This window comes from Vanellus vanellus (genome assembly GCF_965231255.1).
Source record: "Vanellus vanellus genome assembly, chromosome: 1".
Lineage (NCBI taxonomy): Eukaryota > Metazoa > Chordata > Aves > Charadriiformes > Charadriidae > Vanellus > Vanellus vanellus.
Window position 1 is genome coordinate 67,391,543 of NC_138905.1, and position 16,280 is coordinate 67,407,822.

At 41.4% G+C, this 16,280-nt stretch overlaps 1 protein-coding gene across 4 annotated transcripts in view; it reads left to right on the forward strand.

Moving 5' to 3' along the window:
• DENND5B (DENN domain containing 5B) overlaps positions 1 to 16,280 on the forward strand; it is a gene marked incomplete at its 5' end in the record, with an annotated part of 116,814 nt that overhangs the window by 43,148 nt on the left and 57,386 nt on the right. For 3 of the 4 annotated variants that reach the window (XM_082481219.1, XM_082481220.1, XM_082481221.1), the window contains 2 exons: positions 5,535 to 5,600; positions 12,823 to 12,932. In XM_082481219.1, coding sequence (XP_082337345.1) covers positions 5,535 to 5,600; positions 12,823 to 12,932 — 176 coding nt within the window. The remainder of the gene's footprint in view (positions 1 to 5,534; positions 5,601 to 12,822; positions 12,933 to 16,280) is intronic. The other variant, XM_082481222.1, reaches the window with a different exon arrangement.

Below are 16,280 nucleotides of genomic sequence, written 5' to 3' on the forward strand. Positions count from 1 at the left end.
TCTCAGTGGAGATCCACCTTTACAGAGATGCTTTGGCACCTAATGCTCCCCAAGGCATTAAGGGAAGCCAAAGGATTTTGTTTCTGGGCTCCCCTTTGTAGGGATCTGAACTAAATTTAGACACATGGTAGAAACACTGCTGTGCTTTGAGTTTTCCATCTGGAGTCTAGTTTGGATCCAGAAATTAGTATTGGTCAATGCCTTTGGATTTGCATCCTGACACTTTACTGTGGCACAGCGATTGAGTCCTGGTTTCACCTTTCTGTATTTTCAGTAGACTTGGAAATTGGCCACAAAATGGTCAGCAGTGCTAAAGCATAGATCTGGTTGGTTATGCTTTGTCTGAAATATATAGAGCTCTGCTGTGATGGAAAAAAACTAAAGCTGTATTTAACTAGTCATGGTTTGCTTAAAGTTTACTTAAGCATAGGGAGTATTTTTCATGTGGCTTAGATGTGCAATTACTGTGCACTGATAGCTTCTTAATGATCCCTTGTGTAAACTCACTGGCAGCAGGCTGATTTTCAAACAGTTTCTAAATGCAGGTGGTGTTGACCAAGGCATGTAGGGTCTTGCAAAGATGTTTGTAGCAGAAGAGATATTTTAACTGAACAGTCATAAGAACTGATCTTTCTTTCAATATAGCGATATTTTTGCCTCTTAATGTTCTAACATTTTTTAATTGTTGTTTTTTCAAGAGCTAATAAGAACTGTGTCATCCAGCATGTTGTATAAATGTCTTGTTCCTTTGGTGGTACTTTTGCCCACAGTGGAAGCATTTGTGTCAATATGCTGATCTCCAATTATTGTAGTACAGCTGGGTTTAAGCAACTGAGAGCATTCTCCAAGTTGAAATGGTTTCTTGGGTAGCTCTTAAGTATCAGCTCTAAGGACTGATATGGCTGTGTGGGCAGTGGATCCTCATCTGCCTGCATCTTCAGTCCTGCTCACCACCCTTCTCCATCCAGGAGCTCTGGTAACTTCAAGCCTTGTCTGTGGGTGCTTGTGACTTTTCAGTGTGTGGAAAGTTTCTGCCTTTTCTTTTTCTAAAAGGATTCAGTTGTTGAGAACTGGCAGAAGACCGGCTCTTGGAGACTGTCATAAGGACAATTATTTGTTGGCAACAGCTTAAACAGCAGTTTCTCAAAATCCTCCAAACAAAACCTGTTCATACTACACAAGGGAGTGTTTCTACTTCATGCTGATGAAAGAGCTCTCCTAACTACAAGAAGCAAAGTTCTTTTTTCCCGGACTCCCTTCCCATCAAAACCACATAGAGCTAAGTTTTCATAGAGCTTGCTGTAACCCTTTGCTTGTAAAGGGCATGCCAAAAAAGCAACTCAGTCTAGTGAGGAGGTAATTCTAGGTCCACCATCTCTAAATCCACCTCTTTGATAAAACCCGTTGTCTGAAGCTTGCAGACATGGGCCAGTTCTTCAGGGAGTATGAAGAGGCTGTCCCTGCCCAGGGTGTTTTAAGAAGCCAGCTTCAGTGCCACTGTTGGGTTGTGGATTATGCTGTTTGAAAAAGAAAAAAAAAAAATCTTCAAAAACTGGGAAATAGCTTCCTTCTGGAGACTAATGATGGATGTAGAAGACCGGGTTTCACAGACTGGGTTCTGTGTGGACGATAAAAAAAAAAACAACCATGAGTCCTTTGGATCTTCCCTTGTGGCTCAGCACATCAAGGGACAGCTCTTGGAGACATTAGAAAGCAAGGGCTTCCCTTAAACCAGAAAAGCCTATTGCCCACTGTAACAGTACTAAGTCCCGGCAACTGAGGACCCAAGCTTGGGCAAGATGGGTAAAAAGAAAGTTGCCAAAAAGCAAAACCCCAAATCAGGCATAGCTGACTATCCAAGCTGTGGGACAGGCATCTTTGTGCTCTGTTTATGTCAAAGTTGATTAGTGCTGAAAACGGTCCAGGCCAAATTAAGCTTCTTTCTTTTCCTGTACTGATTTGCAAGCTGAGCTTAATTAGTGTGGCAGAAGGTGTTATCGGTGAATTTATTCACACTCTGCTGTTGTGTAAACGCAGCTTTGGTGAAACTGCTTCTAACTTCAAGTAACAAAACACCTGAAACTTGCCATCCTGATGAGCCAAGGGGGACTAATATTGGTGCATGATATAATGTGCATTGCAGAGTGGTTTAAAAAAATTTATCCTAATGCGTCCTGGTTTAAAAGGTAACTGAATGCACTGTAATTACAAAAATAAAGATTAAAAGTAAAGCTGCTTGTTCTTGTACTAACAAAACTCCAAATCAAAATTTACTGAAAAATTCCCCTTCCTTTCCTGCATTCTTGCATAGAAACCTGAACAGTAATAGTACAGGGGTTTTTTAGGATGACAAGTTCTGGTTGGTTGTGGGTTGGTTGTTTTTTTTTTTTTTTTTTTATTATTTTCATTTTTTCTTCTCCAGAAATACCAACTGTAATAAAGCAGATCTTGAGACAAGACTCTTGTGTATTACCTCTGTCCCAGTGGAGTGGAGATAATTCATTTCAATTGAAAATGATGATTGTGAGTGCATGTTTCCAAAACCAGTCTGAGAATGCGGCATCATGTTTTAACACAGAAATCAGGTGCATTTGAACTTGATCCTACCCTTGTAAATTAATAGAAAACACAAGTGTGAAAGGAGTCCTGTGCAAAAGGCGTGACTGGGTACCTCATTCTGCGTTCAGTCCATGGAGGGAGGGAGGTCAGTGTGTGAAACAGGGAGTGGGGAACGGGCATTGCACTGAGCAGGAAGCCCTCCAAACTTCACGGAGGATGTGATGGCATCTAAAATGCCTCTTCTTCCTTGGCGGTTCAGCCCAAGCCTGTGGGCAGGTACCTCTTGCTTCAAAGCCAGGGATCCCCTCACCTTTGGCTTTGGCATCCTGCTGTGCTTAAGGACCTCAGCTGATGTCTTGAATATTTTTCACTTTGACATTGCTAATATTCTTCTGGGAACTGAGAGATGGATTTCAGACCCTTCGGTTTCTCATGGTTGCCTATATTATTCACTTGCTATGTAACTAACCAAAAGGTTAGCAGACAATTTAAGAATAATGATGGATGAAACTTAAATTTAAATGAACTTTTTAATTATTGCTCAAATTGTTTTCTCTATTAGTACTCATTCATTTCATAGCAAGTACTCAAAATGAAGAGCAGATTTGAATACAAAAATGCAATAAAAAAGAAAATAGGCCACTTGCTGTGAAGAAACAGGATAGACCAAGGATCTCTGGAGTGTACTCTCCGCATACTGCCCAGCAGTGGATTGGGAGCCCATGCTTGGAACAGCCGTATGGCAGCACCAACAGCCTGAGTGAATTCCACACGCCTTGATTTCCAGAGCAAATAAAGACCCGAGGTGTAAATAATTCACTATGTTTATAAGAATAGGTCCAGTTTTATACCTACTCCACTGTTTCCTCCTAATCTGTTCCAGCCTTTGGGGACAGACCCCAAGGAAATCGTGTAGGAGCACCGTGCCTCTGGTACCTGTTTGTTAAACTATCCCCACCCCACTGCAAAAAAAAAAAAAAAAAAAAAAATATAAAATCACCCAAACTGATATAATTTAAGCCACGAGTTTGGATTTGACAAGATTATGATGCAATTCTATGTAAACGGCGTTGTGTGGTTCATACTTGTTTGGTAGTGTAGTGGGATGTCTGTGATCGGTTGGCAGCTGGGACTGGGGCTATTTTAAGAAGCTGACAGTGTTGGTGCTGTATAATGTTACTCTGTGGGCAGAGAGTATTTTAATCAAGGTCAGAAGGAAGGGATGATGGCAAACCGCTCGTTATTTTTTAGCCTTTTTCTTTTTATTTAGACTTGCACAGTAACTCTTAGGTGAACAAATGCCTTTCTTAAAAGGACTTGAAATACTGAGTCTTTTCTAAGTATAATTAGTTTGTGGCAATAGTTGTATTCCGTTACATTTCATTTGTATGAAGAATTAGGCTGTACAGCAGTGTTCATAGCTCTGTATTTATATCGCTATCGTCAATGATCCTCTGTCATTTTTACTTCTTGTGCAGGAGTTTACAAATTTTCTGTGACTGTTTAGCTTTACGATTGATGATGATAAATGGTCAAAGCACGGAAGAGTGTAGCAAAACCAGAACCTGTCCTGGTGTATCTGGCTAGGCATCCCTTCACAACTTGTTACGTCTTTCCTTTTCACCCTTCCTATTGCAGAGGTGGTGGCTAAGTCCATGGAAGCCCAGTGCCGAATTCTTTTTGAATGATAACGCTATAAAGGGCTTTTGGGGAGAGCTGTGAGGGCAGCCTGGCAGAGAGGCTTGTAAAGGCACTGTGGGTATGGGCCATTAGCAAGGGGGGTCTCCTTTGGCAATTGTTTGTTTTGTTTCCTTTAATTTAAATATTTATGCAACTTTTTCGTTCAAACAGCTCAAAAGTAGAATGAAATAGCTTAAGACACCTAGAGTGGAAAATCATCATCCTGCAAATTTGAATGTGGGTTATCTTCAGGTGCCTCCTAAAGAAACAAGAAAATGATCCTAAAAGACAAATTCACATCTAAAAAAACTTTATTGAAAGAACTCCTGTGCCCTCTGCCGAGGGCTGCCTTCCTAGAAAATACAGCCTTGGCAGAATCATCTGGGTCCTCTGAACTGATGCCTGGATTAACAGCTCAAGTAGGAGGTCATGGTGGAAATACTCTGAATTTACACCTAGAAACTGAATGACCAGAGAGGTCAACGGTATTGCAGCTTTAATATACACTCCGGGTTTACAAAAACAGATTTAACTTGAGGATGATTGTGCAATGCCTTTTTGTAGTATAAGAATGGGACTTTTTTGACAAAGGGATGCCATGGTGTCTGTGAAAACATTTTTCTGCAGATGAGCAAGCCAGTTGGAAGAAATGTCAGTTAGAGATGCTAGCAGGAAGCTCATCTGTTACAAGTACCCATTGGGGTAGCTGTTACTGGAAGAGATTAAAATTGTTCATCTAAGCTTATTTATTCAAATCTTTGTCTAAACCCACCCTATTATGAGACAGAAATGATGAACAGAACTATTGGGTAACTTCAGAAAGTACTGAAAATGGCGTGCAATACAGTATCGAAGCATTGAATAACATGGCTAACAGTACTATACTAAAGAAAACCTCTCTGGTTTAGTTCAACACCAGTTAAAGAACTGGTGGGTTTTCCTCCTGAGTTTCACAGGCTCTGCAAATGGCTCAATATATGAACAAAGCTGTCTTTCATAATAGGGAAGCTGTACAGCAGCGTGCTGTTTGAAGTACTGAGAATTTAATCTTGTTACTAATTTTGACGTGTATTTCTACAATGTCTGTCAACGCATTCAACACCTTTATAGTAATACAGTCGTGAAGGGTTTTATTTATCACATGGATTTACCCTTTGCAGTAGTGGGGGGAAAAGTGGTTGCAAGGGGGAGTGTTTAATGTCTGCTTCACGTTTTTCCCTTCACCGGTACATTTGTATATCTTTTCATTTTGTTCATACTTGCTTTTTTTTATCTCTGTTTGTTATGTTGTGTAGTCTTGTACAAATGGCTAGAAGCAGATCTCCATGGCAAGAGCTCAGATACTGCAGACAAAACCTCAGGTAAAGAGGCGTTAAGGACAAAATAATCACCAGGCCCTCTCTCTCTCTTTGTTTTCTTTATTTTGATTCCCTTTGAATCAAATTAAGGGTCAGATTTTATAAACAAAACCAAAAATCTTCAACTTTTTTCATTCTTTTACCTAATTTAAATCAATATCTGATAAATTTTAGTCTCTTTCTTGAAGCTCTCTTGGCAGATGTGCTTCCCCTCTCCAACAAAATGCCACTTAGTGGTGTCAGGTATATTGGTGGAGATACAAATTGCTAGATCTTAGTGTGCTTGGTAAAAACTGAACAGTATCTTGCATGAGGCTGTGTTAGAGGATACTTACCAAGAAATCTGACTGGGCTTAGTTATGTAGATTTGTGGACAAAGGGTACTGGAAGGTCCAGCTCCATCAGTTTCTGCTACAGAGATCCAAAGGTTCATAACACCTCAAGGAGGCATGTTTTGCAGTCTAGATTTAAACAGCAGTATTAGTGAAGTCTACACAGACACCCCACCCCCCCACCCCCCCCAAAAAAAAAGGTGCCAAATCATGTAGATGTATTGATAGGGTACACAACCCACTATGGCTTTCTGCTTAAGTATGATCCATCAATTCCTTTACATGTTGACATGCAAGAGGTAGGTTCAACCCTGCTCACCCCCCTGCCCCCCAAAAAAGCCACCAGCATCTTACAGACAACTCAGATTTTAAACTTTTGGAATGAAAACTGTTTTGTCTGCCTTGTCCCAGCCCTCCCATTCATTTAATTTCCCTCCTCTACTGTAAGATGATGAGAATATGTGATCAGAAAAAATGCCTTTGTGTTAATGTCCTTACACACTGACTACCGCTGCAGCTTTGGCGTCATGGTGAGGCACGGAAGAAAAGCAGCAGAGCACAATTTCTGCACTACTTAAACTAACCATCTCCTGAACCCGACAATTAACAGCTTAGCTGCTCCCCAGCCAAGCACTATTATTCCTGTCCCCATGTTGTTTTCTCGCTCGCACGTTGTTCATTACTTGCTTCTCGTGCAGGGTCATCCAGTTATCCAATGTTTAACAAAGTTCTGTCTGCAGGGAAAGAACATAGCTGGATGTGCCATACATTTTTAATTAGAAATAGCTATCAAAGAGATTGTCACCATGAGGTACAGTACTGTGCACAGTCATGCTCCTGGTACGTTCCTCTAAAGGAATAAAAGATATTTTTATTTCCATGGTCACGAGCATTCCTGTCTACGTTCCAGGGCTTGGAAGGAGTGACAGATATCTCACATTCCCTGCACCAGAGGGTGTGGGTGGAGGATGCCTCTGCCTATTTGGTACATGTTTTTGTATGCCTCTGTAGCTGTGATAATTAATTAAAACAGATCTGCTTAAACCTTAAGATTGCTAAATTTTTAAATATGATCACTCATATGAAAGCCATCATGACTGACAGCCTCACAACTGCGGCTGCATTTCCCTAGTAATTTCATCCTTCGTCCAAAACACAGAAGATGCTTATTTTCTAATTTTGAGAATTCTTTTCAGTTTTAAATGAAATTAGCATGTTTTTTCTTGATCTAGCACCCATCACTTCACCATGTGCTTTTAATTTGAAACGAAAGATCTCTTTAAGAATGGGTGCCTTTAAGGGAAGGTGCAAGTTGTTTAAAAGTACCATTACATAGGCTGTAGTAGCCAATTGAAATGGAACTTGAATCTGACACGTTTCACACAATTTTGAAAAATACATGAATGATTTCTTTTTTTTTTTTTTTTTTTAATATCCTGAAAGCAAAAGATGTCCATTCAAAACCAAACTTTTAATTTGCCTCTGATAGGCAGCTTAGCCTATGAGATGTACTGTTTGCATGAATGGGTTCCATGCATCAAATACAAAGTTTCTGTCTGTATTCATAGTACTGTTATCTGGCTATTAATATTTTAGATTACGGATTCAATTCACATTTGATACTTGCTTCATTTTTAATGTGTCTTGCTAATCCTATTTTGGAAGCTAGCAAGCAAGGACCTAAATAAGCACACAGTAGATTTAATGAAAATTCACTGTTTGCCTAGAATAACAGCTAAATAAATTTTATTTGCCACATGTGACTCAACAGTTCAGAACTACCAAGGCTGAGAGTTGATAATATCAGGTACCCTTCAATCCAGATCCCTTCCCTCATGTTTGCCAAGAAGGTTTTGCTCCCTGTGGTTCTCTTCCAGCTGCTTGTCAGTGTGGAGCTGGGTGTCATGTTCCCCGTCTCTCATCTCATTTCGGTGAGAGTCAGGTGTCTTCTTCTAGTTTGGTCAAATTATGACATTCCACTCTGACACGTGGGCTGCTTTCTATCATATCCTTGTACTGTTTCTTTCCTAAATTATGTAAATCTGAAAGCTTACCCTGCCTGGTTTCTTGGGGCAGCTTTGTATGGAGGGTGTAATGTTGTGCTCTTTCGAGCTAATGACCAACTGATTGACTCCAGTGTGGTTTCTTGGCTCTTCTCTTTTGTCTTGTGATCACTGATTGAGAAAATTGTATTTTGTGTGTGTGTGTTTCACCTTTAATTTATTATTTTTTAAAACCATCATAGTAGTAAAATGCAAACCCTTCACAGACTCTGCAAAGGTAAGTTATTTGTGCCGTTTATTTTCCTGGACAAAATGAATCCAAGTTGTCAGCCTACTAGAACATTGTTGCTGCTGGTTTTGGAAGGCTGGATTTCTTAAAGCAACGCTTGTGCTTCATAAACAAAACTTTTTAGACATCTCTGATATCTAAATGACTGTGCAAGTATTTGCAGCAGCATACAAATTATTGGTCATTTCCAAAAGCTGATTTAAACCCTAATTTTTTCATGATTGCTATGGTTTGTTGGCAAATACACCATGTTCTTCTCCACCGGTTCCAGATGCTGCCAGAGTATTGCCAGTCAGGATAGGGGGGTGGTTTACAGGGAAAATGAGGCAGGACACAAGTCCTCAAACCTGGTCCTCAAACCAGGACACAAAGGAAGTTCAATAACAAGAACAGCCAAAAATCAAGGCTTTCCCTGCTCTTATATCCTCGATGATGTAATTTTTGGTCTAACCTGAAAATAAGTACAGCTTTACCTGGGGGGGGGGGGTTAGCAACTGAGCCACCAAACAAAGAGAGGAGGATATTTTCCTGCGGAGAAGCTTTCCAGGATTACTTCCCAAATCCCTTTGAGCAGTCTGACGTGCTTCTAGCGTCTGCCAGTGCCGCTGTAAGTCTGGAGGACAGGTTAAATGCAAGACAGCACGTGGCACCATGCAGCAGCTGCCCTCTTTGCTCCACCGCAAGCTTAGGATCTGCTACCAGAACAGACAGGTGAAGCTACCGAGTATGTAACCCTCCACTTCTGGGCACACATGGAAGTTATTTAGGTGAAAGCTGGGCTGTTTGCTGTCCCACTCAGTCTAAGCACACAGAGCCACGTCCCCCGAAATGCCACATGTCGTAGGTGTGCTGCTCCCCGGCAAGTCCGGTGTGCAGGTCAAAGCCTGCCCCAATTTCTTGTCGATAAGTGAGCACAGGCATTAGAAACAGTAAATGACGTGATTAGTGCGCATTGCTGCTGGACTCCCATGTACTGTTACATGCTAATACCAGATTGACTAATCAATTTAGTTGTTGACTGTCATCTCTGTAGGCTATTTTTCAAGCAAAAGGTGTTTTTACAACACCCATGCAATGTAGATTGGAACACTGGCCCCCAAAGAACCTGCAAGTGGCTCCACTGGTGAACTGCAGAGGTGATGTTTTGCCTCTGAACCACACGAATTACCCAATTAGCATCCATCATGTTACAGTAATGTTGTTTTTTGTCATGAAAAAGGAAACCTTTAAAGAAATTTGGACTCCAGCAATCACTTGTTGTTAGTGATGGTGAACATCCAGATGCTCTTCAAACTCTTAGTAGAAGCAACCAAACAAATTTAGCATCACATATCTGCCTTTCTGCTAATTCACAGTTGTAAGGTAAGCTCTGTCAGATGTGAGAAAGATTGAAGACCTAATTAGGAAATAGCCTCATTTATTTGATTATGCAAGCACATTAATTACTGTTTAATAATAAGAATTAAAAATGTTGCCAAGTATATTTAAATACATACCTCAAGAGAGAATTTTTGCTGGCTTTGCTTGTTGGGATTTTTATTTTGTGAAACTTTAGGAATCACTGGATGACATTATATCTTTATTTCTAATGCCTCTGCAAAGACCTTCTGGACAAAAATAAGAGGTTATTCTGCTGCCAAGTTCTGTACTAGAGTAATGGTCCCTGGTTTTGTGTACTTCAGTTTGAGCTTCGTAAGTGAGCATGGAGGAGATCTTCATATAGCTTGTGCTCTGGGCTGCCATAGCAGCTGGTAGCAAGTCTGGTCCAACTTCGCAGATGTGATGAGCTACTCAGCTAGACGCTGACATGTCTTTTAATTTGATCCATTTTAGCTGATACCTTCAGTTTTCTTTATTTCTATGATGCATCCAGTTTTGCTGGATTTCTGGTTTGCCTTGAGCGATTCCAGAAGCAGTCTGGGTTCCTCTGCCAGAGCTCTTCACATCTTACCATTTCCATCTATTCCTGCCCAAGGAAATATGGCTGCAGTGTTGCATCATCCTGGATCTTTTCTCCTCTCAAGTACAAAATATCCTTGCAGAAGCTTGTTTGCTTTTGTCCCCCCTGGTTATCCACCAAAATCAAGTGAGACAGACATAGTGCTAGAAAAAAATAATGCTGCAGTGTGTCTGAATCCTGTGTTAAAAATGAGCTGTATCTTTAAAATCTCAGAGATCTCTTAGGAAGGAGAAGATTTTAAAACCCGTTCTCTGAATGCATTTGAAAGCCAGTGCTGTGGGAAGAGCTGGTTAGTTCTCCTCCACCTGGCTCCCCACCTCACCTGGGCCAGTAGCTCTTTCAGCAAGGTGGGGGTGCCGTCCCAGCACAGCTGACCTGCGTGTCTCAAGGAGCCTCCACCTGCCTACACGCATCCTCAAGGAGAGGAGCTACGGCGTGAGCCTCTGCTTCCCCTTCCTGGCCAAGCGGGCGGCTGGCCGTGGTGTAAGAAATGCCTGACCTTCACCTCCTCTTCCTCCACCTGCCTCTGTTGTGCAGGTGCCGCTGCTGTGGCCCTGGCACTGCAGCCCCTGAGAGACAGTACAGGTTCTGCCCTCTACATTGAAGACATATTAAGGGTGTCATACAGCAAATGGTTTTCAACCCTCCTAAAACTTTGTCTGGGTAATTTTCACGCTGTGAATTGCCACTGTGTTTTTCTCCGTTATCTTGCATTCCCCGCAATGATCTGCAGACCCTAAGCTCTGCTGGCAAAGGCTGAGAAGCTGTGCCTTCAAGTATCAGTTTGTAGAGAAATTTCCTTGGATTAATTCACTCTGAGCCAAATGATTGTGTCGACTGTGCTTTGCGAGGCGCAAAGGGCATGTGCCAAATGGCTGTGGCCTCAGAAACCTTCGGGTGACTGCTGACCTATGAATTTTGCAACATCACTCGGAGGCTGCTAGCGGTGCCAAGGTTGAATTGTCATATGTAACTCAGCAAGCACAAATTATACTCCCATAGTCCACGTTGCCATCAGAGAGGGGTTAGCGAGGACACTGACTCGTAGTTTGGCTTTTCTGCAGGAACGGTGGATTGCCTTTACAGCTTGCCAAGCAACTAATATTTTTTGCATCCAAAGTAACCTCTCATTAAAAACACGAATGGAATATTGGTTCTGTCTTTAAGTATAAAGAGAAATATTTTTTTTAAAAGAGAAGAAATCCAATTCTGTTTCAGTAACATTTTAAAAAGTATCTAGGTAACACTAAGTCCAAAAGGGAGCCTTTCAGTGCAAAGTAAGGTTTGGTGGAAAACATTTAACATTGTGAACTTAAGGTTTTCAACCCATTCATCTGTCTCAGGGAGGAACTGAACAGGAGAGACCCACCTGTAGTCTTTAAAAAGCAAGAAGCCTTAAATTAGTAACCTGATATCTGAGAAAAGTGTAGTAGATGGTAACATAATTAATAGATTTTAAGAACTTCTTGAGTACTGTGTTGCATACTGAAAACTATCCAATGGTGGAAAGTCCATTAACAATATCACTGTGAAATACACTGTTTGTATGCTGATAACTGGATGCATTTCTGCTTGAAGTCTAATTTCAATCTTCCTCTTTGCACTTGCTGGATTCTTTGTGTGGATAAAGTCTGTCCTTGACACTTGATGTTTAAAAAAAAAAAAAAAAAAGTGAAAATGTTTAATCTTCACACAGGATCTGTGATATAAAAGACATCTATAACGAATCCTTGAATAATTTATAATAGCTGAGAGGTGCTTATTCATTTTATTGACTGCAAGACAGTTTCTAACAAACGAGGGAAAGTGCTCTTTCAGCGTCTAAGTAAAGTCATCTGTAGATATTCAAACTATAGGGAAAGGTGGAGAATTCAGTTGATTGCAGGATCTTTTTCTGTAAAACTCCAGCAGTAACTTTTCTCTTAACAATAAAATTCCATGCAGTATATACTAAGCTGGAAGCTGTATGGCAACTGTAGTAAGATTTTTTTGTAGGAAGGAGGGTAAGATCAAACTGAAGGAGGGTAAGATCAAACTGAATTTGATTAAGGGAGTGGAGCATCTCCCTTATGAGGAAAGACTGAGGGAGCTGAGTCTCTTTAGTTTGGAGAAGAGGAGACTGAGGGGTGATCTTATTAGCGTTTATAAATATATAAAGGGGGAATGTCATGAGGATGGAGCCAGGCTCTTCTCAGTAGCAACCAATGATAGGACAAGGGGTAATGGATTCAAGCTGGAACACAAGAGGTTCCACTTAAATTTGAGAAGAAACTTCTTCTCAGTGAGGGTGACAGAGCACTGGAACAGGCTGCCCAGGGAGGTTGTGGAGTCTCCTTCTCTGGAGACATTCAAAACTTGCCTGGACGCCTTCCTGTGCAACCTCATCTAGGTGTTCCTGCTCCGACAGGGGGATTGGACTAGATGATCTTTTGAGGTCCCTTCCAATCCCTAGCATACTGTGATACTGTGAATGTGCATCTCTCCTGTTTCTCTTTTAAAAGTAGTACAGCCGTTGGGAGTGAAAATGCCCTTCAGATTTCACCAAAAAAAACCCCAAACCCAAGGTGAAAGAAAGCTGCCCAGGCCAGCTCTCTCTGAAGCTCACTGCTGTGACAACTCATTGTTTCCTCATTTGTTGCAGGAGAGAATTTCGACCAGAGTCCCTTAAGAAGAACCTTCAAGTCCAAAGTTTTGGCCCATTATCCTCAGAACATCGAGTGGAACCCCTTTGACCAGGATGCCGTCAACATGGTAGGTAGAGAAACTCTCTTCTCAAGCTGTTTCCTGACAACTTCAGCTCCCATGTGGTTCTTGGGTTGTCCACAACTATCTCATGTGATGTGATGAACAGGCACTTCTACTGGGACTAAGAGCACCCACCGGCTGAAAATCTGTAGAGGAAGAGGTAACACGAAAATGCAGAATACTTTCAGGCACAACAAAAGTAAAATGCTGTGTTTCCCTTGTTAGTTTTAGTTGGATCTACTGCGTGATGGAACAAGTCTAACCACCAGCTCAGCGACTGGGTGAGAAGGGGTGTAGTCACCCAGCGTGCACATCCACAGGTGGGAAGGAGGTGAACCAAGGAATTTTTAAGATCGTAATATCTGTGTGAAATTTTTGAGTACAAAAAACCTTGGTGCTGCACATAGCAATGGAGAAAGGAATCTTTACAGAGAAGCTGTAAGTTACCTAAATCGTGGCTTTTGTTGGACGGTCACTTTTAATAGCACCTCTGCACCAATGCATCTTCTGCACATCTCTTTCCTCTCAGCTAAATTTGCCGTGAATTTGTGTGGCTAAATCCCATGATCAGGGGAGGGAGGAGAAAACAGTTTCTGGAATTTTGTATGGGGGCAGCGGCAACTAAAAGACTGATGGTCCAGTGGAAATTTTCCCAAAGTGTTGATATTCAAAGGATGTTTCCAAAATCACCAAAGCACTTGTTAAGAACAAGTCCTGACAAAGACAACAGATTACTAGTATTTGAGGTAAGCTTCCCACTTATTCATTTGATAACTTAAAAGTAAACAGTTGTTGTAATAATAACATTAAACAATATTACCAATTCCAGCTGTTTTGAAAAATGTGCATTGGGTGTAACTTAAAATTGGAAAATTAGTGAACCCCTTCCCCCCAGTCTAGTTTAGATGTGCTTCGCACTTGAGAAGAGTAGGACTGCATACTAGCTGCTGCAAAATAGAACCAACCTCATTCTATGGTGCAGGTATGAAGTCAGGAGAATCTCCTGGCCCTCATCCAGAAGATGGAGAGATGGGGAACACATAAAACCCACAATAACATGGCTTTTGCAAATGCAAAACTGCATCTGGAACTTTTCTGCCATCATGAAGATGTAGAAATCTGAAGTTCATCTCAGTTTCCACTGAATTTTATTTTTTAGTATTGTGCCAAATATTTAACATGAAAGCACAGGAGCTGGAAGTAGTGGTGACACAGAGAACTGATACTGTGGCCCTGCACATGCATAGAAAGGCAGAGATGAGCCTGATCGCTCCCTCTGCCCGCTGGCAGCTGGGGGTTTCTGTCCTCTGCTTCCAAGTGTTCACTGGTGGAGATGGCACAGTGTTTGGGCAGGTCTCCACATCCGTTTGCTTGTACAGAAGGTGTGAAGAACTCGTAACGATGCTTCATCAGCACAGTTAAGATGGTAATAACTCGACTACCAAGACTACTTATGCCTTTTAGTTCTGCCTTTGAACTGGGGATGTTCAGAGGAGGAGTGGCGGGGGGTGTGCAGCAGGAATACGGCAGCAAAGGTAACAGCTGGAATTGCTGCATTATTTGTGTCTCACATTACAGTTGAAAATGTCTGGTATTCATGAAGTGCGATCATATTATCGGACAAAAATGGAATACTAAAACCAGCAAGAGACCTATTAAAATAAAATAATTGAACTGAGCTGCATTCAGCTGAAATCAAACAGCTGAAGAACACATCTTTCATTTCAATGTGTCTTGGAGGAAAAAAAAAAAGCATTTACTAACAGAAGCAGTATTTAATGGTCTTATAAATCATCTTTTAGAAAACTTCTTTATTGTTTTGATCTGAAACATCATTTAAAGTAATATCCACCTCCACAGAATCCCTTGAGGCAATTATTGGCCTTTCTGATCTTGCCTTACTGTATTAGTTCTGCCTATGTGTTTGCTTTATGTAAGCTTCCAGAAGCAATTTTCCTCAGAGGAGAAAATGCATAAATCCTTGAAGGTTAACTTGTGAGAACTCTGGCTTTGCTGGATGCCTAAGGAATTTCAAGTGCCTTCTGAAACCATCCTGTCGCTTTAAAAATAACCCCCTGAAGTCCCATGCAGTCACTCTGCCTAAGAGTCATGTTTTCTCTTCCTTTCAAAGTATATATCAAAGTATAGAGTTCTCTTTAATAGGGAAGTATTTCTTTCCCCCCACTGCTTTTTGTGATTATCCCTGCCTGATGTCACATACTTTCTTCTGTGGCCATTCGGCAAGTAATGCATTGTACCAAACTGAAGTTCTCAGTAGAGAGGCAAGTGGAATTTTTAGGAAATAAACCTCCTATTTTAGCCCCCTGGTTCCTCAGGGTGTATAAATCTTTGCCTGTATTTCTGAAGTCCAAGGAAGCATTGTCCGTTTAACATGTCATGTACTGAAATAAAAGAATTAAAGGTTCCCCAGTGTAATTTCAAGGAGATGCTTTCTCTCCACCCCCTCACCCACAGCACAACTTGAGTGTGGAGCTTGCTGCCGCAGCGTGCTGTGAACGTGAAAAACATACGGTGGCTTGAAAAGTAAAATAGAGGGTCTAATGGAGAAGAAATGAACCGGTGCTGATGGGCAGTGGTCCAGAGGGGACCTTTGGTTCAGAAATACCTGCAGCTGATGATGGCTGGAAGGAGGGAGGGATTACAGTGTGTGTGTGTGTGTGTGTCCTGCCTCTGTGTTTAGGAAAAGGGTATCTCCTCATCACTTCTCGAGATGCAGGATGGATTAGTTTATATCTTTTTGTCTGTCTTTGTGCAGCTTCCTTTTCTTTTTCCAAACTGTGTTGATTGCAAGCCTTATTGCAAGTACTATTTAATTCCACGTTTTTCTGCTGATAGGTATGTTTAAATATAAATAGTAAAGTGCTCTGAAAGCCAAAATCCTGTCCTTTGGTCAGTAATCTTGCGTAGTTTTCTGAGTTTGTACACAAATGCAATAAAGGTGACTGACTGCTTTCCCACCGTTAGTCAGCCAGCTTCACCAGCAGGCAAAGCTTTCTCCCCCAGTAGCACTTCCCAAGCTGCTCTTCCCCCAATGCTCTCCTGTGGCGTGTATGACAAACACAGACGAGATGGGAAGTGATTGATGTCTAAGGCACCAAGATGAAAGTTTTTATGCCTTAACTGCAAATTTGAAGCTTTCTGTATTACTGGAAAATGAGCACAGGCCCTTCCTTTTGATCTTAGCTTCTTAAGTGGCTCTTGGTTGTTCTTCCCAGCCTCGATGCTTTCCCATGTTCTTTCTTTCTCTGCCTTGTCCTGTGTCTTCTCGTAGGTCTGATGACAGCAGCAGTCTCTGTGCCAGGGTTTGCAGCCAGGATCTTAAAATGTCAATCT